Source organism: Oryza sativa, chromosome 3 (genome assembly GCF_034140825.1).
Source record: "Oryza sativa Japonica Group chromosome 3, ASM3414082v1".
NCBI classification, from domain to species: Eukaryota; Viridiplantae; Streptophyta; class Magnoliopsida; order Poales; family Poaceae; genus Oryza; species Oryza sativa.
Window position 1 is genome coordinate 10115651 of NC_089037.1, and position 20872 is coordinate 10136522.

The 20872-nt window shown below is 42.2% G+C and overlaps 2 protein-coding genes and 1 long non-coding RNA gene across 3 annotated transcripts; all 3 read right to left on the bottom strand.

The window, feature by feature from the left end:
- Nucleotides 1-200: 200 nt before the first annotated feature.
- On the bottom strand, nucleotides 201-5995 carry LOC107280250 (serine/threonine-protein phosphatase 7 long form homolog). The gene is made up of 8 exons (XM_066308550.1): nucleotides 2907-5995; nucleotides 2718-2808; nucleotides 1769-2626; nucleotides 1475-1683; nucleotides 1079-1369; nucleotides 904-1002; nucleotides 459-832; nucleotides 201-371 (listed from the first exon to the last, which is right to left on the bottom strand). The coding sequence occupies exons 2-5, from the start codon at nucleotides 2805-2807 to the stop codon at nucleotides 1174-1176; spliced, it is 1353 nt and encodes a 450-aa protein (XP_066164647.1). The 5' UTR covers nucleotide 2808; nucleotides 2907-5995; the 3' UTR covers nucleotides 201-371; nucleotides 459-832; nucleotides 904-1002; nucleotides 1079-1173.
- Nucleotides 5996-12126: 6131 nt separating this feature from the next.
- LOC112938187 (uncharacterized) lies at nucleotides 12127-13095 on the bottom strand. Its single transcript, XR_010739998.1, has 2 exons — nucleotides 12557-13095; nucleotides 12127-12441 (listed from the first exon to the last, which is right to left on the bottom strand). It is a non-coding gene; the product is annotated as an uncharacterized lncRNA (long non-coding RNA).
- A 2229-nt stretch (nucleotides 13096-15324) lies between these two features.
- Nucleotides 15325-18503, bottom strand: LOC4332500 (omega-3 fatty acid desaturase, endoplasmic reticulum). The gene is made up of 8 exons (XM_015772285.3): nucleotides 17855-18503; nucleotides 17655-17744; nucleotides 17483-17549; nucleotides 17312-17404; nucleotides 17025-17210; nucleotides 16843-16923; nucleotides 15833-15970; nucleotides 15325-15742 (listed from the first exon to the last, which is right to left on the bottom strand). Exons 1-8 carry the CDS (start codon nucleotides 18385-18387, stop codon nucleotides 15554-15556), a joined length of 1377 nt encoding a protein of 458 aa, XP_015627771.1. The 5' UTR covers nucleotides 18388-18503; the 3' UTR covers nucleotides 15325-15553.
- Between the last annotated feature and the right edge of the window lie 2369 nt (nucleotides 18504-20872).

The window sequence follows — 20872 nt, forward strand, 5'->3', positions numbered from 1 at the left end:
TCCATATTGCACAAATGTACCAATTCACAGTTCGCAATTCAAATCACAATTCACAAATTCATACGGACTAAAACAAGTTCCAATTGCACAAATCACAATGCCAAAAGTCCATCACATAGTCCTCACATAGTCCATCACATATTCCACACATCAAACAATGCCAAAAGTCCATCACATATTCCACACATCAAACAATGCCAAAAGTCCATCCTATATTCCACACATGAAACAATGTCAAAAGTCCATCACATAATCCATCACATTTTATATCACATAGTGCACCACATATGTCATACTACCAACAAATAGATTAACTTCATACAAATCACTTCTTCCGTTGGCGTCGAATAGCTTGCGAGCCCGGAGTGTACCTACATTTGAAAATCCAATGTTTAAAACATTTTAAAAACAAAATGAGGGAAATCAAATAACATTTGAGAATGGTAAGCTCATTTTACCTCTTTTTCACTGCCCAAGTGGATCGCAAGTTGTATTGCGTGGGTTGCATCCCCTGAGGCGCGTCGGGAAGCTGCGACATGTCTATCTCCTCAGCGTCTGGTGCGACGTAGTCCTCATCCTCCTCCTCGTCGTCGTCATCGTCGTCGCTAGGTGGAGCCGGCGCCTTCCCCTTTCCCCTCCCTTGCGGAATGCGTGACGACGACGAGCCACCAACTTCTTCACGCTCTTCTATCCTGATGGAGTGTCGAGCGGTACTTGGACGCGCGGAGTGAGGTAGTGGTGGTAGTAGTCTTCGCGGTTGGTACACGTCGTCCAATCCAACCGACTTGCAACCTAATCTTGCTGCAAGTTTCCGGCACCTTTGACGAACTTTCTGCATTTCAAAAAAAAAAAGAAGTTTGTTAGGCATAACTCAAGTAATGCAAAGTGCTAAATAAATTTTACCTCTAAAACATTGCAGAGTGTGTTCTCCGTGTCCTCACCACCCCTCGGAGCTTGGAGGGCATGCCCCATTTCATTCACACTCCTGAGGAGCTCTCTCGACTGAAAGCGTGAGAAGATATATGTTAGGGTCTAGGGTGCAAATGGAAATAACTTTGACAAATGCAAGAAAATTTACGACTCTGTCTCTAAGTGGGGCGTGCTCCATTTGATATCCAACTCTAGTCCGGACATCATAGGGATTCCGTCCCTCATCGGAGTCGCGGTCATCCTCTATGTCGGCTTCCGTCCAAGTAGGGCGGAGGAACAGTCTAGATGTCCTATGCAGCCAACGAAGGTACTCTGAGAAAAGATGATTTTGGTGTATAGTCTCGATGTACCTGTCGTTCCTTTCGGCTGTCCTCCATTAATGTATCTATTATGCTCTAGCCCCCAGTCTTTCACCTTCTTTGTTCTCACCCTGTCATACCTAGACAAGTAGAAGGTGATGAAACAATAGTGAGCATCGACAAGGGTTAAATGGTACAAAATTGAACATTGACAATGAAAGCAAACAAAGATAAGAAATATTTACTTGTGTAATTCAACTCCAGTTGAGATGTCCTCAACCGGCCAGTCTTGTTTCTTCCCGAACTGTCGCATGACACGGTGCGGAAGGTGGTACTCAACTGCCCAGAAACAAATCAATGGGCACTGGTACATGAAATAGTCAGAGTCTCGATTGCACATCGAGTTCAGGGTCAGGCTTGAAGCCTCATTTGTGTGGTATGGTAACCATTCAATCTGCAAAAGTTGAAGAGATGTCGTTAGTTAGTATCTCAATTAAAGAAGTAAATGTCTAACTAGAAGTGATATTGGAAGTACTTACATGTTGAGGCTGTAAGCAGTCCATCTCATTGACATAATGCTTGTATGCCACATCCCAGTGAGCATGTGCAGTGGCAGTACTCTCAAAAAGGTAGGCCACTGTCTTCTCCATGTCTGGCTCATTGTAGGGCCAAGGAGTGAAGCTTTGCCTCCACTTAGGCCTTCCAACCGGTAGTCTTAACCACATCCACAGCTGAATCAATAGCACACAACCACTCATGTTGGATGATGGTGCCTGACGACAACAGGCCTCACAGAGCTGTCTATATGTCCACGCCAACACTGCTGAGCCCCAACTGAAACAGCCTAGATCACCAAGGTTGGCGACCAAAGGAATCCATATCGCCGAAGCAATGTCACCCCCAGCATCAGGAAACAGAACCCCTCCCAACAAGTGCAAGATGTATGCACGGGCATAACACTCAACACGCCATGGCTCAGCGTCGTCGTCAAGATGTGAGAAGTTCTGACTCAGCCAAGACAAGGGTATTCCATTCTGCTTCTTCTTCCCCCCTTGCCCCTGCTCAATGTTCAGTGGAATGCCAAACAGCTGCTCCACTTGTGCACGCCATCCAGGAGTCTCTGTCCTGCCCGTCACGGCATGCCCCCGTAATGGGAGGGCCAAGATCATAGCCACATCCTGTAGAGTGATGGTCATCTCACCACTAGGGAGGTGGAAGCTGTGTGTCTCAGGCCTCCATCTGTCCACAAGTGCTGTCAACGCAGGAGCGTTGAACACTGGCATTCCTCTGCTCACGACCAAGGCCACCCCGAGCAACCCGACCGCCCTTAGGTACGGGATGTACCTATCGTCGAACACTGGGGGGGCATGAGCTCTGACTCGGAGCGGTTGAAGTATCTGCATTAGCAATTGTAAATCAATTAGTTAATATAATGTCAAATACATGCTACAGATACTTATGCACAAGTGGATCAATGCCGATTCATACCCTCCCTGTCTCGATCGCAGCCCCGCGATGACGGGCCTCGTAGCACGCCTCCAAGGCTGGGTAAGTCAGCGGTTGTCTCTCCTCGGCCATCCTACATGAAAAAGTAATAAATTCACCGTTAGTTACCAATGTGACATATATTAACAGAAAATGAATGCGAGAACATGAGTAGGAAAACAAAATATTTACCTCCCTAACACTTATATTTTTTTTGGACTTCTTCTTTTTTGGACGCTTAGGACACTTAGTTTTCTTGTGACCCTCCTGGTGACACAATGAGCATCTATTTTGCACCGGCGCAGCATCAAGTTGAACGCATGAAGGTGGTTTCCTTCCAGAACCACCCAGACCCGAGTCCATTTCATTCTTGAATCGTTTCGATCTCCTCTTCCTTCTTGTTTTAATCTTCAAATTTGGGTCAGCAACAAATTCTTCACCATCGTACGGTGGCCACTGTGTGGGGTCGAGGTATGGCTCAAAGCGACTTGCCCATGTGTTCACAACGGCTCTTGAAGAGAACTGATACGGCATTCGGTTGGGAGATTCCTCATCAATTGCATGAATCAGATAAACGTGTATAAGATGTGAGCAAGGCATATGGTAGAGCAATGGCCTTTGGCAAGAACATGAGTTCCCCTCACCTTCAACTTTGAAGGCTCTTGCGCCGAATCTAACACCACCACGCGTTATACCACCCCTCTCTGTGACCTCGTATGTCTTTTTCTGCTTATCGAAACACCTTGCAGTGTGTTTGTTCGCCTTACTTTTTTGCACCTTCATCTTACTATCAACCTTGGTGGACCAACGCTGCCCTAACTGGACTCGCTTCAAAGCTTCATCATGTCTGTTCACAAAGTAGTCATTGCACTTCATGAACGTAAATGATACTATGGCCGTCACTAGAAGCTTACGAACACCAACTAGCACGCTATTGAACTATTCGGCCATGTTGGTTGTCATGTAACCCCACCGGCGGCCATTTCTATCGTATGCACGAGACCACTTATCTTTATCCAACAACTCATCTTCAAGCCATTTACGAGGACCTTCGGGAATACGCTGTCTTAGTGCCTCAACATCCCTCTCAAATATCCACTTCTCGTCAATCTGACATATCCTTAGGAGCTCTTTTGTCTGGTGCTTGTCCGCACCGGCCTTGTGGAAATTAGCACTGAAGTGCCTCATGCACCATCGGTGGTGAACCGGTGGCAATCCTAGAACAGGAGTCGTCATGGCATTCATTATACCAGCATGTCGATCTGAGATAATACAAACCTCCCTATGCGGCCCAACCACAACCCGTCGGACAAGATCGATAAACCAGCACCAGTCTCGTGAATTCTCTTTCTCCACCAAGGCAAAAGCTAAAGGTACAAGTTGGTCCTCCGCATCAGCTGATAATGCAGTCATCAAGGCACCACCGTATTTCCCAGTTAGGAAGGTTGCATCTATAGCTAGTACTGGCCTACAATGCTTAAAAGCCTCAATGGAAGGACCAAAGCACCAGAATGCACGCATAAAAATTTTCTTGGTCACTCCATCAACGTTGACAACCCTATCAGGATGAGTATTGATGTGGTAGACCATACTAGGATTCCTCTGCTTAATGGCTTGCAGCAAAGTGGGCAAACGGACATACGCTTCACCCCATTCACCGTAAATGAGCTTCATAGCCTCCTCTCGTGCCCTCCAAGCCTTTCCATACTTCACCCTATACTGGAAAACCTCAAATATATACAAAGCTAACTCAGAAGCAGAGAGTGTAGGTTGCAGTTTTATGGCATTGCATAACCTATTTGCTATGAACTTTGATGTCAGCTGCCGGTGGCTCCCTGAACCTTCGGCAGTAGCACAACTATGTTCCTTACCTACCCGTGATATCCTCCACGTGCCACTAGACCTCTTAGTTGCATGGACCTTCCATTTGCACCGTGGGTTTTCACATTTAACAGTGTACCTCCTATTTGCGGCAGAATTGACAACACGGTATGGATGATGGTGCACGATGGCGTAATCCTGGAGCCATAGCTTCAATGCGACCATGGATGGGAACTCTAAACCCTTTCTGAGACCATCCACCTGGAATGGTTCTGGCAACTGATCTAGGTTGATGCCGCCATCTAGTAGTGCACCATGGGCATGTGTTAGGTCCCTAAACTCAGGAATGTCCGGCTTCCTCCCAAACACCTTCTCAAACGCACGACATTCCTCTAATGCTAACTTGTCATTATTAGTAAGTGGAGAGAATGGACGGTCATCATCAGAGTCTTCAGCAAATTCAACATCATATTGCTCAACACTTGCCTCCTCGTCAACATCATCTCTATTGACTTCTACTGAGACAGAATCGTGACCACCACTCAATTCGACATCAAAGTAATCATCTGGATTCACATATTGGCCTGCTACTTCTGTCGGGTATTCAGGGTTGACTCCGTACGATGACCAATGAACACTCGCCGACAAATGTTCACTTAGATCAAGCCCCTCTTGTACTAACTCCCTTTTCATCTCCCTCGCTGCATCCACATCATCACTACCGCAATGTCTCTTTGATGGTCCTGCCTCCCATAAATCATTTCCAAGCAAAGGTCCCTTCTTCTCTCCTTCCCCCTCCAAGTCTTCTCGTACCAACTCAGTCTTACTTGCACCCCCTCCACGACGAGAATAATATGTCACAAAATTCTTCTCAACGTAATGATAAGAAGGAGATTTGTTTAGATCCAAATTTTCTACGGTACGAACTAACTTTGATGCAAACACCTCTAGAGATCTAAACTGAGACTCTTTTACCAAATCAAAGTAAACTTCTCATTCCAACTGACCTATCACATTTAATATATACTTATGCCCTTGACCAATATCGTATCTCCCATAAAAACGAATCTCCACATTATCCTCGGTCCATCCAAGAACTTCTTTCACTCGTGACCTTAGTTCATCTAGAGTTGGGTGGGTGGGAAACAAAATGGCCTTCAATGACATATCCTCAAACTCAACATGTGCACCAACATAAGGTTCCACCACTCTACCACCGTAGTAAACACGAACAAGTCTATCCATCTACACCAAAAAATCAAATGTAACTTTGCAACAAAAATTAAATCTTCATTCCTAAACGTAGTCCAAACCGACATATTATAACCAATGCATAACTTAAATTGTCCCAAAGCTACTACTCCAAAAAAATATTTAATCCACCTACAACTATCAACAAGTTTACTAGTGCATTACACATCGAAATATTACAAATACTCCGTCATACAACCCAACCTAGTTCTAGTTAACTATAATCAATTTATATAATGCAACCAAAATTTTCTCACCTTCATATAATTAATGGTTAAAAGTTTAACCTATAGACTATAGCATCAAGTCCATCAAATTAAAATTACTTTCATGCCTCAACCATAATTTTTCATCCATCCATCAACCCAAACCATCCAAAAATTAACATTACCACATATATGGTTAAAAAAATCGTGACACCAATGAGTACATTGCAAACATGTAGCACTACAACAAGCCAATCCTAAGAACAAATGCTAAAAATCACAAATTTGGGTAAAAAAAGGGGTTCTAGGGTTACCCACCGATCTACAAATTCAACCACTAAAAACAAAAAAAAAAGAGGGGTGAATGAAAGAGTCTATCTTTCTCTTCGATTTCCACAAAAAATCCCGCGAAAAACGAGTTCAAATGGAGTGGATTTGAGGTGGGGAGGTGAGGGGGGGAGAGAGGGGGAGAGCTGCTGCTGCTCAGCTCGGGCTGGTGCTTGGGCGAAAATGGGAGTGGGGGAGGAGATAGGTGGTGGGGCCCACGGGGTTTAAGGGGTCGGCCCACAGAGGAGGGGCGCGCCAGCCATGCTGGCGCCGTGGTAGAGGGGCGGCGCCAGTGTGGCTGGCGCCCCCATTCTGCCCAGTCAGCACCTCCACGACAGCCCTAGTGCCACGGTGGCACGGGCACGGCGCCAGTGTGGCTGGCGCCGCCATGTTGGGGTACAGCGCCAGCCACTCTGGCGGCCCAAAAAGGACCATTTTCGGTTTAAGTTTTTCCAGAGGTCTGTTTATAAAATAAGTTTTCAAAAAGGACCAAAATGTAAAAATTTCAGCCTGCAGGTCGGCAGGGTGGGGGACGGGTCGACCGAATCAATCAACGACGTGACACACATGCGCTTGGAGCAGCAGTTGATTCATACATATATATATTGTGGCCGGTGACCCAAAGCATCACCACCACACGTGATTACTGGCTAGCGAGAGAGCTAAGTAGCTTAATTAGCTAGATGTCGAGTTACCGCGTCGTCGTCAAACGCTGTACGCGAGCTGCGATTCCGCCAGCGAGCTAACGTCGAGCTACAACAGATCGTACGTCGGTGGTGTGTACGGTTAAATTAACCATGCTAGGAGTTGCTCGGCGAAATGTGTGCAGAAGAGCGGAATGTGCCTTAGCTATCCGGACCGACACGGTTGGTTAGCTGTAAAGTAAAGAAAATGACACCGAACAGGTGCCTGCTGGTGAAATGTTCCTTTTTCTTTTCAAGGCACAGTAATTGGACGGCATGTTGGACGATGAATGAACTATTGCATTGTTGATTCTTTTTATTTATAGTAGAATAAAAGATAGGAATATTTTGTTCCAACAGTCCATTTTGAACTCAAAACACTAGTTGGCTTTTGTTGTTTGCAGATGTGTCACCCATACAATCCAAAAAAAGAAGAATATCATCCTACCGAGCGTGACATGGTATTGGTGAGCCCATTGGTCTCCAAGCCTAATGTGAATGGAAAAAGTCTAACTTAACTCCCTTAGTAGTGGTCGAATTTGGTTAGTATTCCTTAACTAAAAAGGTCAGGTATACTGTAACCCTTTAAATATTAAAACCGTGCAAAACAACTCTCCTGACTGTTTTTCAAGGACAGTTTTCATTGACGTGTCATCCACGTGAAAGTTCAATCACCAAAAAAAAAATCAAAAATAGACGTGGGGCTCTCTTTCATTCCCCCAACCACGATGAGCTTGAGCTTAAGCTCAAACCCAGCACCAATGGCCTGGCCTCGCCCTGGTCTCCTCGCACCTCTTTGAGCTCTGGCACCGACGAGCTCCTTATCCTCCTGCCACCACCACTATGAGGGTGAGTACGAGCATGACGATGAAGGTGGCCTTAAAGGTATGGCGTCGGCACAACACTCCAGTTTGATTTAGAGCCCATTCAAATTGATGACATTTTTAACCATACCATTATTTGATAAAATTAATAATTATATGGCTACATTTAATTTGTTACCAAATATTAGCAATGTGTATAGAATTTTGGTAACATATTAAGCCAATCCTACTAAAATTTTGGCAATATTACCAATTTGCTAAAATTTTAGTAAAGTTCATTTTGACATAAATCTAAACAGACCCTTAACAGTTCGAATTATATTTGGGCTCAATGACCAAAGTGTGAGTATTTTCGATTGATTGATTTATATTTATTTTTAAAAATATTTAAAAATTCATTTCAAAGTTTTACAAAAATATACTCATGGGCATACAAATCGCCTTACGATGACGTGGCACCCCGTGGGAGGTGTGCCATGGTGATTTTGTAAGCGACCTCCTCTCAGTGGTAAATCGCCCTCGGGCTGCCAGCAAAATTACCACGATATGCCCCACTCGCGGGGTGACACGTCACATAGATTACCTTACCGAAGGACGATTTATATGTTCCACCTTACAGTAGGCCAGGAGGAGTATATTTTTGCAAAACTTTGAAACTGAACTTTATTTTTAAAATATTTTTTTTAAAAAAATAAATATAAAATTGAAAAAAAAAACAATTTTTTACTGGGTTTTATTGGGCCAGCCCATCAAGCGTATGACAAGTGTAATACAATCCAAGGCCCATACTCCCTCCGTCAAAAAACGTTCAAACCGATTACGGAATACGTACGTCAAAAACGCCCTTTAAATCTCAACCTTTGAACCGTCTTTCCCTCATCATTCCTTTCCACGTGAGCTGAAGTCGCAGATTTGTACTTCTTTACTTTACCGGCACAAGAATACAAGATGGTGAAATTTCGTTGAATAGACAAGTAGAAAAAAACACAATGTATATGTCTCAAAACAAAGAACTATAAAAAGAAAAAAAAGCAAGGTTATAGAATATTTTTTGAACCTTTTTATATTTATTTTTAAAAAACATACCCACCAAAAACTTATACTTTAAAAAATATATATTTTTTAGATAATGGAATAGAATATCCCTGCCTTTGCTCAAAAAGAGCTAAAACCCATTATTACAAAGTTGCACTAAAAAAAAGTGTAGTTCAATAAAACATTGAGAACACGCACTTAAAATAAGAAATTATATATATATAGAAAAACTATTCTACACCCGGGGTAACTATTCTATACCCCTCTCCCTCTAGCCCACCTCCCCTCCCTCCAGGGGGCAAAACCTACCCCACACCTCAGTCAAAGCTCCCCCACCTTGGTCAAACCCGCCCTTCACTTTCCCCACCACCTCCACTCTTCTCAGCTCTCGTCTCAGAACGACGTAGTAACGCGATGTTCATCGTACAGTAACACCATGTCTTACGTGCAGTAACAATATTGAAATGTAGTCATAATATAGTTATGACGGATCTACTTTTGATAAGCACATTTTTTCTAACATCATGGTGCAAACGGTTTTTAAAAGTAGTACATGATGTGAGAGATATGACCCTTCAAAGATTGGTTTTTTAAAAATTTGGCTCTCCACGAGCAGTAATTCTATATCATAAGTATTACTGCTGATCCTCTATGCGTTACTGTAATCACATAATATCGTTACTACATGATGTAATAATGATTATAAGTTTCTTAGTAGCATAGTGTGTTACTGCGATTACTTTATAACGTTACTGCAAGAATATGTATAGTAAGAAAAAAAAGGTGCAGTAACATGGAGAGAGAGACGAATTAGCTCGGTTTACTCATGGGGCAAGGGTAGAGAGAACCTTCAAAGACTGGTCTTTTGAAATTTAACTCTCCACAAGTAGTAATACTATATCATAAGTGTTATTACTATCTATTGTACGTTACTACAATCCCATCATAACGTTATTATGAAAGTGTGGTAAATATTATAAGTTTTGTAGTAACAAAGCGTCTTACTGCAATTCTTGAATAGTATTACTGCATAAACTTGTGGTCACGTGTATCTGCCATGCAGTAACACTCACACTTTTGTGTAGTAACAAAAATATGGTTCGCATGTAGACTTTTAACTCATATATTTTTGTTTTGATTCCTAGTTTACTACAATTTCACCACGATGTTACTATCAAAAGTGCAGTAACATCCTATATGTTTTGCAGTAACGTGACGTGTTACTATACTTATACGATAATGTTACTACTAAAACATAGTAACTTGTTATGGGTTTTGTAATAACATATATATTTCTCTTCTACTTAGCTTCCTACAACTATGGAACTTTATGTGTCCTGTAGAGTTGTAACAGTTTATATGTTTTTACAGTAATCGAGTGTGTTACTACCATTTCTTCTCGAAGATTTGTCTTTTGAAATTCATCTCTCCATAAGTAGTAATACTAAATACTTATTGTTACTACTTTTTATTGTGTGTTACTACCATTCCATTATGACGTTACTCTATGTGTGCAGTAACAACTATAATTTTTACAGTAACAGTGCATGTTACTGCAATTTCTTAATAGCGTTACTGCAATAACATATGGTAACAACCAAACACAAGTACCTACCACCCACTTTGAACTAGTAAAATGTAAGTGCAAGTGATATCTTTTGAATTCACATCTTTAAACAATAATATCTCTCACACCACATATTATATTTTTGAACCGTTTGCACCGTAATGCTTTAAAAAAAGAGCTCTATAAAACTAGATCCGTCATGACTATATTTTAACTATATTTTATTAGTGTTACTGTAAGTAAGCTACAGCGTTACTGCACGGTGGTCGTCATGTTACTCCACCGTTCGTACGAGACAAGAACAACAAATAGGTGGACGTGGGAGGAAGTTAGCACACGGGTTTGACCGACGTGGCAGCGATTTGACCGTCCTTTGACCATGCTTTGACTGGGGGTGGGAGGTGGGTTTTAAGCCCAATAAAAAAAAGGGAGAGGTGGGTTGGGCTCTTGAGGGGGAGGGGGGTATAGAATAGGTGTAGAATAGTCTTGGCTGTTTTGTACTCCCGGGAGTACATACACCCTCCCCTGATAGTGGATCATCCAATAGGATCCAATTTACCGGATTGAACAACAAAATGATTAATAAATAAATGATGTAATTAACAATCGGGGATGCATGCATGCAACTAATAATTTAAAAATTAGTCCGCCTGTTGCATGCTACGTATTCAGTGCACCTTTTTTTTTTCTTCATAATATTCGGTATATATGTACCAGAGCCAACGTTGAAAACGCCTTTTTTTAGTATCCGGTATATACTATGTGTTTATGTGTATGATTCAGTATGTACACCGTATTAGATTTTTGGTTGTTGGACTATATGCATTTTTTTAATATCCAGTTTGTACATACTTGATTTTTTTTTAGGTATGGCACATACTTTTTTATGTTAGTAACAGCATATACCTTTTTAAATTAGGAGAGCAGTATATACCTTTTTTTAATCCGGTATATACTGGACTAGATCATGTACTGGTTGGTTGTAGATACTACGTACCGCTTTAATTTCTTTGTAGGATTCAGTATATACTAGACCAAATACTGTTTTTTTAGGTACGATAGCTCCCTTTTTTCAGGGAGAGTAGTAGTCTTTAAGTAGCAGCGCATACTATTTTATTTTAGTACATACTGTTTTTAAACTTAGTAGAAGTATATACTTGTTTTAACTTAGTATCAATATATAACTTCTTTTAATTAGCTAGTACCAGTATATGCTACATACTTGTCAATTACTAGTATATACTTTTTATGAGTATATAATGTTCTTAAACTTAGTAGCCGTATATATTTTTTTTATAGTAAGTTAGCAGGAGTGCATACTGTTTTTAAACTTAGTAGCAGTATATACCTTTTTTAACTTAGTAACAGTATATACCTTTTTTTTAAGTTAGTACCAGTATATAGTTTCTCATACTAGTATATACATTTTGATGAGTATATTTTTTGAACAAACATAAAGATGTTTGATAGGAAAAATAAGTCAAAACGACTTGTAATATAAAACGAAGGGAGTAGTATAGGTATTTTTTTTCCACATAATAGTACGTACCATTTTTGTCTTATAGAATAGAACAATACGTAAATTTGGTATGTGTAGGGTTGCTAATTATGAATATACTGTATTAGTCAATGATTGATAAAGAAGCGTCGTCAATCACTAGCAAAGTATCGGGTTGCTGCATTCTGAATAAAGCTAAATGAATGAAATACGCTAGAAGTGCACTGAATTCCGAATAGACATTCTACATGCAGGCTAACAAATCGGTTAGCATCGACGGGATCACGCCAAACACGCGCCCGAGAGCGAAACGAGTATTCATGTGTCAGCTTACTGGATCAACGGAATCACGGACTCAGCACCGTCGCCAGACGACCGTACATGCTGGAGTGTCCTGTTGTCAGCACCATCTATGCCCACGATAGATGTGTCTCGCATGTGCATGCACCAAACAAATGCATTCATCAGAGGCTTAATCATTCTATCAACGTCATACTTCATGTCTGCATCCTCGTCTGCAAACAATAACAGAGATATACCCAATAGAAAAAGGAAAAGGAAGAGTATGTATTATCGTTCTATAGGAAAAAATTAATCAAACAAAACTGGAAGAAGGAAGAAAGGGCTTGCCTTGATCGTTGCACGGGCTTGATCGATGCCAGCCGCATGACCACAGTGGCTTGCCGAAATATTGATGGCGTCCTTGTTAAGGTCACCGGTGCTAGCTTCGATCGGTCAGCCAAGGTGAAGCCACCGCCGCCTCCGCGTAGATAGGAAGAGCCGATGGATTGATGCCGTGATACCGTCGCCACAAGGGCCGGCACCGCCTAGGAACGCCGTGTTGCTGCAGATGAATGCCGCCGCATCCCAGCAAATCACCGATGGATGTTGCCGCCGGCGTGGTTGCTCGATCCCCAATGGATCGTGCCATACCTCCGCTTCGAGTCGCCGGTAGCTAGCGCTCGATCCGAATACAACGGAGAGATTGCCGTCGCGGATGGGATGGGAACCAAGGGATTTATACGATCTGTTCAGAACCGACCAATTAGTGCGGGATAATTAAACATTATAGGAGAATATTCTTTAAAGAAATGGAAACGGGTCCGGTGAGTGCATCCGGTAACAGGGTTGATCGTGGGTGGCTACTGATCAACGGTGGATGGGAGCAGGTGTGTGTGTGTGTATATATATATATATAATTTGTTTGGCGTGACACGACAACACGCAGTGGTTGTGCCATTGTTGTCTTGCCACACCAAATCCATCTAGTTGGTATGTCAAAGGTTCAGATTTAGAAAAATGTTCTAGGGGGAATTTATTTAAAAATTAAAAAGGTTAAAAAAATACCATTCTAGCTAGCGTGGCAAAACCCTTACTACACCAGTCTAGCATTATTCTACCACATCAGCTAGAATAGCATGACCAAAATGTTTAAATTTGAAAACAAGTTTTCATAGTCTTTAAAAATAAGATTTAAAAGGTTCAATAAAGGAAAAAAAATAAATCTAAACAGAGATAGATGCTTTGCCTCTGCAAGCGCCCAAATTATGACCTCTTCTTTAATTTTCGCCAACAAAGCTATTGCAAAAAAATCTTATGATAGAACGCTTTCTGATTTCTCTCCCTCCGTATCTCTTAGACCTAGGATGTCAGGAGGATGAGAGAGCTCAACCCCTGTGTAAGTCCTTGCAGGTGAGGAGTGTTTCCTACCAATCATGGACCATCGTGCTGGTCTTCTAGAGTGTACTACTAAGACTGTGTTTAGTTCCTTCCAAAATTGGAAGTCTGGGTTGAAATTGATACGATGTGACTGAAAAATTGTGTGTGTATGACATATTGATGTGATGGAAAAAGTTGGAAGTTTGGATCTAAACACAGCCTAAGTTTGAGTTGTTAGCATGAGATCCAGGTAACAGGCATGTCCCAGATTTTTCTCGTGTACTTGAACTCAACAAGAAGGTGGAAGAACGTTTAAGTGTGTGGCTGTACAGTGGGTAACAAGTGTTGTTTGGCCATCCACAAATTGCTATCATGTCTGACGTTTACACTCTGTTTTGCACGATTAATTAGGCCAAAAAAAATGTATTTCTTTGGTGCCCAGGACTTCCAGATGATCATATCATAGTTATCGTTGATACACAATGGTAATTCTGACCAACTTTATGTCTTGGCACGGGTCCTACGAGTGTACCAGAAAAGGTTACCAACACTGCACAATTGCGAGACATAGCCGCATGCCACGAAATCCTGTCACTCGGCCAGAGTAATCGTGGTAAATTGTGAGTGAGAGCAGGCCATGCTGAGTGTCCGACACTGGAACTCTTCTTTGAGAAAGGAAAAAAAAAGGCGAATAATGCATGATGCCGATGGAATAATACAGACGTTTTCTCTGACCTGAGTGTGGATGATACGCTTCAAATCTGGAGGATAAAGGGGGAAGTTTCACCGACAAAGACAAAAGGATTCCCATGGCCCAATGGCCGACTGGAAGGAAGGGTGAAGACATAATACAGTATCACAATTACACATTTTTTTTGACGCAAAACAATTACAGAATTACATGAATGATATGTGCTAATCACAATTACATCTTTTTCTTTTGTCTTCTTCCTTTTGCAGTATGCGGCAGAGCTGTGCAATTAGCCTCCGCGAGAATTCAGAGATAAAGTTCTGTTTATGATAGAGACGTGAAGTATTTGAGATCCACTGCCTTTTGCAAGAATTCAGAGATACCCCTATACGGTAGTACTATTGCTCGTACTGTATAGAAATTGACGATCAAGTCGACATCATTTGTGAGAACCAGGAGAAAAAAAAAGAATTGGGATCCCAAAAATATTTGTATGCGTATCGATCGAAATTGAGTGGCCAAATCTTGGATCTGACAAAGGACATGACGCACATTATCTTCCATGCTTATTGTGGATCACTATCTCTGGCATGCTGTCTGCTGCCCCCTTGCAAATAGAAGTGAGCAGCAGCCACAAAAGCCGAAGATTTTTCTTCGGGAGCATGAAGAGCCTTGGCCCTTGGTGAGCTGAAACTGAATTTGGGCCAATCGTGAAAACTGACAATAATCAACTTGGATCCCACTTCGAACCACCACCATTCGATGTCCACGAGCACAACGAAATGTTCATTGACAGAGACGGAGCATTTTCAATTCGTCGAAAACGATCTCTCACACGCGGGCCATTAGAAAACAAAGCATTTATACATGAGTGTTTTAAATATTGATTCATTTTCTGTGGCAATTAGCACCTCCTGCGTGCCAACTGCCACTGCCAAAGAAGGGCATCTCCATTTTTGTACTATCAGGATCATGTCACGGTCATGACAGCTGAGACGTCAGCGGCACACTGGCCTGTGCAGTGTACATACTCCGGGAGAATGGCATCAGTAAGCAATTTTTCTCGCTCTTTACTGTATTATATATCTTGTCGAAAGAATCACATGTTTGTTACATCAGAGGTGATCTCCGTCTTCAATCATTCGAAAGAATTACACATGTATGCTCCTTTACAATGATAATGCTTTGAAATTCTAGGCTCAACGCCCAGGAGGCTGGTCAGATGTTAAGCCCAGGCTCCTGAGAAATCGAAAAATAAGCTAGAGACTAATGTTCTGTCAATCCGAGCTTTGTGCAGAAGAACTAGTTTTCAAGTCAGTTTGGTAGTACACTACGTCTCCGGTGTCACTAACATAGTGGTCGCTGTTTAAGCTCTTTGCTAGCACACCAAGTAAGTGGAATGGGAGGGGAGCTGATTTCTCTGGCTCTTTGTAGTATTTTCCCAGCACTGGTTTTGCTGCCTCAGTCTGCAAGTTAGGTCCAAACCAACATAACTTAGTAGGCGATTCTTGCAAAATAATTCATTAAAACAGCAAGAGTGGCGGATGGCTTCTTACCGCCTCAACAAGATGGTAATGTGGGATTTGTGGGAAAAGATGATGAATGACATGGGTTCCAATGTCATGGTGTACGTTGTTGATCCACCCGTAGTCCCGATCAAGTGTTGTCAATCCTCCGCGCAGATAGCTCCACTCCTAATAGAGCAAAAGAAAATGTGAGCTCATTAAAAATATATAAACTCCAAAATAGTGAAAAGTATTTGATAATCTGCACTTCATTCTACGTAGGAAAATGGTTAAAAAAAGGAACTACTGTTTTGATATGTCCATTAGCATTTCACTCTGGAAGGAGACAAAAGGGGCTCTTTCAAGTACTTGACCACAAGGAATCTGAGGTTTGTAGCGTTCGCTCCTTGCTTATGGTTGGAAGTAAAGGATACATTTGGCATTTAGCCATAAGGCGATACATAACTACCAAGCATGTAGACAACAGCAGTACCATATTGGCTACAAACGCTGCATGATGCACTACCACTATTTTTTTGAAATTTTTTTCAAGGTAAGTCAAAAATATAATAATTGCATGCTTTATATCAGACAGGATACGCCCACGCATATACTCCATTTTATAGGATACCATTAAGCTATGCGTATGGACCTTTTGGTTTATATAATAATCATCACTTTGCCGACCTAATATACAATGGAGAGAGGGCTAAAAGGAGAGACCACAATTCCTCTAAAAGCCTAGAAACTACCGCATTAACCGGAGAAAGAGAGAGAGATATACAACTTTGAATCTAAGATAATAGTGGGAACATATTATAATGGTGTAGACCAAATCATTTAGTTGTATTTCCAGAACTAGATGGAAGAGTGGTATATCAATTCGGCTTGTTACCTTTAAAGTCTTAGCTTAGTTTCTACATGCAGTACCAATGTCGAATAATGAAACTTTCCATCATTTAACAAACAAAAATGGACTATCTCCTAGTTTTTCAACATTAAGTGGCCATCCTTGAATCATTTACAAATAGCAAACCCATACAATTAATAATATTATTTACCTTTCCACGGTACCAAGGAAGCTTGTCCTCATGGCCATGATGGTGCAAATATGTGACAAAATCAAGCCACATAACAAATATCTGCATAAGGGTTTACAAAATGTGAACACATACATCACCAGACACTCCCATCAATCCAAATTATCATTTTGCAGAAACTAATAAAAATATCATGCTCTTACCACGTATGGAACAGCATAGAGCTTTAACATTTTGAGGGGCCCCATCACAAAGGTCAGACCAGCAAGAATCCCAACCATTGCCAGCCAGGATGCAGTTGATGTTATCACATCCTTCTTCTCATTTGGTTGGAACAGATCACTGCTTGGGTTGAAGTGTGAACCTTTTTTCCCTGGACTCCTTGCAAACTGCATAGACATGAACCCCAAACCAGGAATTTAGTATGATATTACAAAATAAGAACCTCTAATACAGTTGATAATGAATGTCAAGAAGCTCTTGGCCTAACCAAGTATAATGGGAATGCCAGCATGGGAAACGGCATGGTGAACCTCAATTTCTTCGTCATATAGTCCAGGCTATTGTACAGCCTCTCAGACAGCTGCAGGTTGTCACGATTAGAGAACCATCGAGCAAAATTGCAGAATTCCTCATGAACCAACCAAAAACAAAGACCTACCGGTTGCCAGGACTCGTCTTTCTCGACATGACCGTGGTTCTGGTGGTGCGTCCTGTGGCTAATCCTCCTGAAATTGGATCGAAATAATGTGAGATGCTGCCTTCCTTAGCTTCAACAACAATTCCTGTCCAAAACGAAAGAACCAGGAATACATGAAGCGCGCTCATCTTACCAGCCGTGGTATGGGACAAGGATGGAGGAGTGGAGTATGTGTCCAACCACGCTGTTCAACTTGGCGTTGCTTGAGAAGCTCCCATGGCCACTGCAAAGACACCGAGTAGGGAAGGAAGGGTCAACGATCCGGGCTGCAAAAGCTAAAACCCACAGAAAAGAAAAAAAAATCCAATCTCTAGGATGGAGGCAGGGGCGTACCAGTCGTGACCCAGCACGAAGAGCGCCCAGAACATGGTGCCCTGCGCGGCCCAGTAGAGCGGCCAGACGAGCCAGCTGTCGACGCGCGCGGCGGCGGCGGCGAGGCCGAGCACCACGACGACGTCGCGCAGCACGTAGCTCATGGACCTCCAGGGGTCCTTCACCCAGCAGTGCTTGGGGATGGCCGCGCGGATCTCCGCGAGCCCGAACGGCGGCGGCGCCCCGGGGTCGAACCCGTCTCCGTCCCCTCCTACCTCCCCCGCCGCCGCCTCGGCCGCCGCCAACGAACCCCTGGCCTCCTCCTCCACCACCTCCTCCCCTCTATTATCCTCCTCGACGACGGAGGTGAGGCGGGTGGGGGCGGAGACGCGGAGCGCCCACTCGCGGTGGATGGCTCCCCCCGCGGCGGCGGCGGACACGGGGCGGCGCGGCCCCGCGGCGAGGCTGGGAGGCGCCGGCAGCGCAATGGCGCCGCGCCCGCGCAGGCGGAGCGGCGTGAGGCCGCAGCACTCGGAGAGGACGAGCCGTGCCATCGCCTCCGCCGCCACCGACGGTAGCAGCCGCTGCCCCTGACGGCTTACACGGATTTCCTTTCTGATTTTTCTGCTCTGCGTTCGCGGATGGGCCTTGCTGTGCGGGTAGTGGTGGTGATGGGATTAAGAGAAGTCCACGATTTTTATACTGCCATTGCCAGCCACGGACCGGACCGGGCCGCCGTGAAGCGCGTGGGGGGGTTCGCGCGCCGGTGAACCGAAGGGGACGACGCGGTGCGGTCGACTCGGACTCGGGTCAGACGAGAAGACGGTAGCTGTCACGTGTGAATTTGGCGTGCGACGCCGCCCCGCTTTTAACTCGTGGGTTGACTGACTGGTTTAATTAATTTAGCGCTGTGGCGATTATATTCCAGGAATTAGCGGTTCGATCGATCTAATGCATGTGTGTGAAAGCCGTAGGTTTGGTGTGGATTTGTGGAATTATCGGATGTTGCACGATGCGTCTTTCTCACTGCTAATTAAGATAGTTTAGTTTAGCACGTACGTACGGTATTGTATACGTGGCAATACAGTAGTACGTTTGGTATGCATGGGTGGTCAAAGGTGGATTGCAGCAGTGAGTCAACCAAGTCTATGGTATGTGGTGTCAACTTTGGCACAAAACTTTTTCAAAAAAAGGAAAAACAAACGCTCTCTCGCTCATGTATGCAGCATAAGTTCAGTGCTTGGACGGGTTAGACTAATGGAACACATTCCACGTTTCGTTTCAATCGAAAAGGAGTCAGCGTACATATATAATTAATGTCTGTGTCATGATCATTGAGATTGTAATAGGAACGCTTATGCATTTTTGCGTGTTGGTGTAGAATGTATGTACTAGATCATTATCCTAAGTGCACTAAAAAATTGATTGTTGCATATGTATACCGTGATAGACAACGCAATAAACCTGTCTGCTGCAACTAATTCATCCAAACCTTCTCTTGCACATGTGGATTAGTTACATCACAGTTCAGATTATAAATTGCGGCATAATTAGAAATTCTCTGGTCCCGAAATATAAACATGCCCAAAATATGAACATTCTTATAAAATGGCCTAAGAATGTTCAATTAAATGCCACCTGAGTAATGTCACATTAGAATGTTACATCACTGTTTCCAAGGATGCCACATGAGTAACAAGGCATTTAGTTGATGATTAAAATAGCTTATCATGTTGGCTTTGACCCAATAGCAATATAGATTGTGCTACAAATTTTGTATTTTTGTGGTCATAAATTATGAGAATCTATATAAGAGCTTCCACCGCCATCAAAGCCCTTACTATCAAAATACCAAAATATAAAAATATTCTATTTTTTATGCAAGCTTTTGGAAAAAAAATACAAAGCAAGAATAAATCGTTGCTTGATCTTTTATCTCGCACATAATGCAACACCCAATTGTCATCATACCGATCGATCTTTTATCTCGCACTATGTTTCATGGATTGGGATGAACTTTGAAGTAAGCATGAAGTCTAAACATTTTTAATTATACGTAGTGTTACGTTGAAAGTTAGTCTTACGTTTAGTTTACTGTTAAACTTTTGTTAATAAAGATGGTTCAAAGTATATCTCATTCTATAAACTATCATTGTTATTTTCCATTTAAAAAATAGGATTAGCTACCCTCTCCATTTCAAAATATAGTAAACCTAAGACTAAGATGGACAAATCATAATGATATGAATCTAAACAAGCCCTATATCCAAATTTATATTATTATAATGTGTCTAGTTTTCTAAATTACTATATTTTGGTACAGAAAGAGTAGGAGGTAAGTAAATGTATTTTTGGAGGGGGGGAAGAAATGCGTTCACACGGTAAAACTTCTTTATGCTGATGGTTAATTAAATGTTTTAGGTGTCATCTGTCTACGTCAATAAGATCTTTGATGACACACATTAGTACAGTGTGGTACAACTGTATATACATCCTTCGTCCAAAAAAGAGTATGAAAGCAATTAAACAGTCCTTGATCTGATCTCTACACCATCGACCCAAGAGAAAATTTGATTTATATACTATCATGGGAAGGGAGCTTGTACCACGAAATAGAACATTTCAAAATGTTATGCCTCCCTTTAACCTGATGCATTCATACTTGGAGAAGAAACCACGTAATCCCTTTTTGGTATCCTTTCCTCGAGACTCTTTCGTCGTATCATCGGAAAAAAGAAGGGAGAGATTTGCCTTGAAAAGGAATGAACAAGTCAGAGAACTCAAATGGCATACGACGACGATGTGAAGATAGTACACTAATCAAATGCGATCCAGTCCATGCTAGTACTTTATCTGTCTCCTATTAAATTTATTTTTGGGTCCTTACATTTATTTCAAAATAAATTCATTTCTACTATAATTATTATATCGAAGTTGGTAAAAGTAAAAAAACATTTGTGTTTAAAGCAGATAAAATAAGAGATAGTTATATTATTGTTTGATAAAATAGTAATATTCTAATTTCTTTTATGTGTGTGG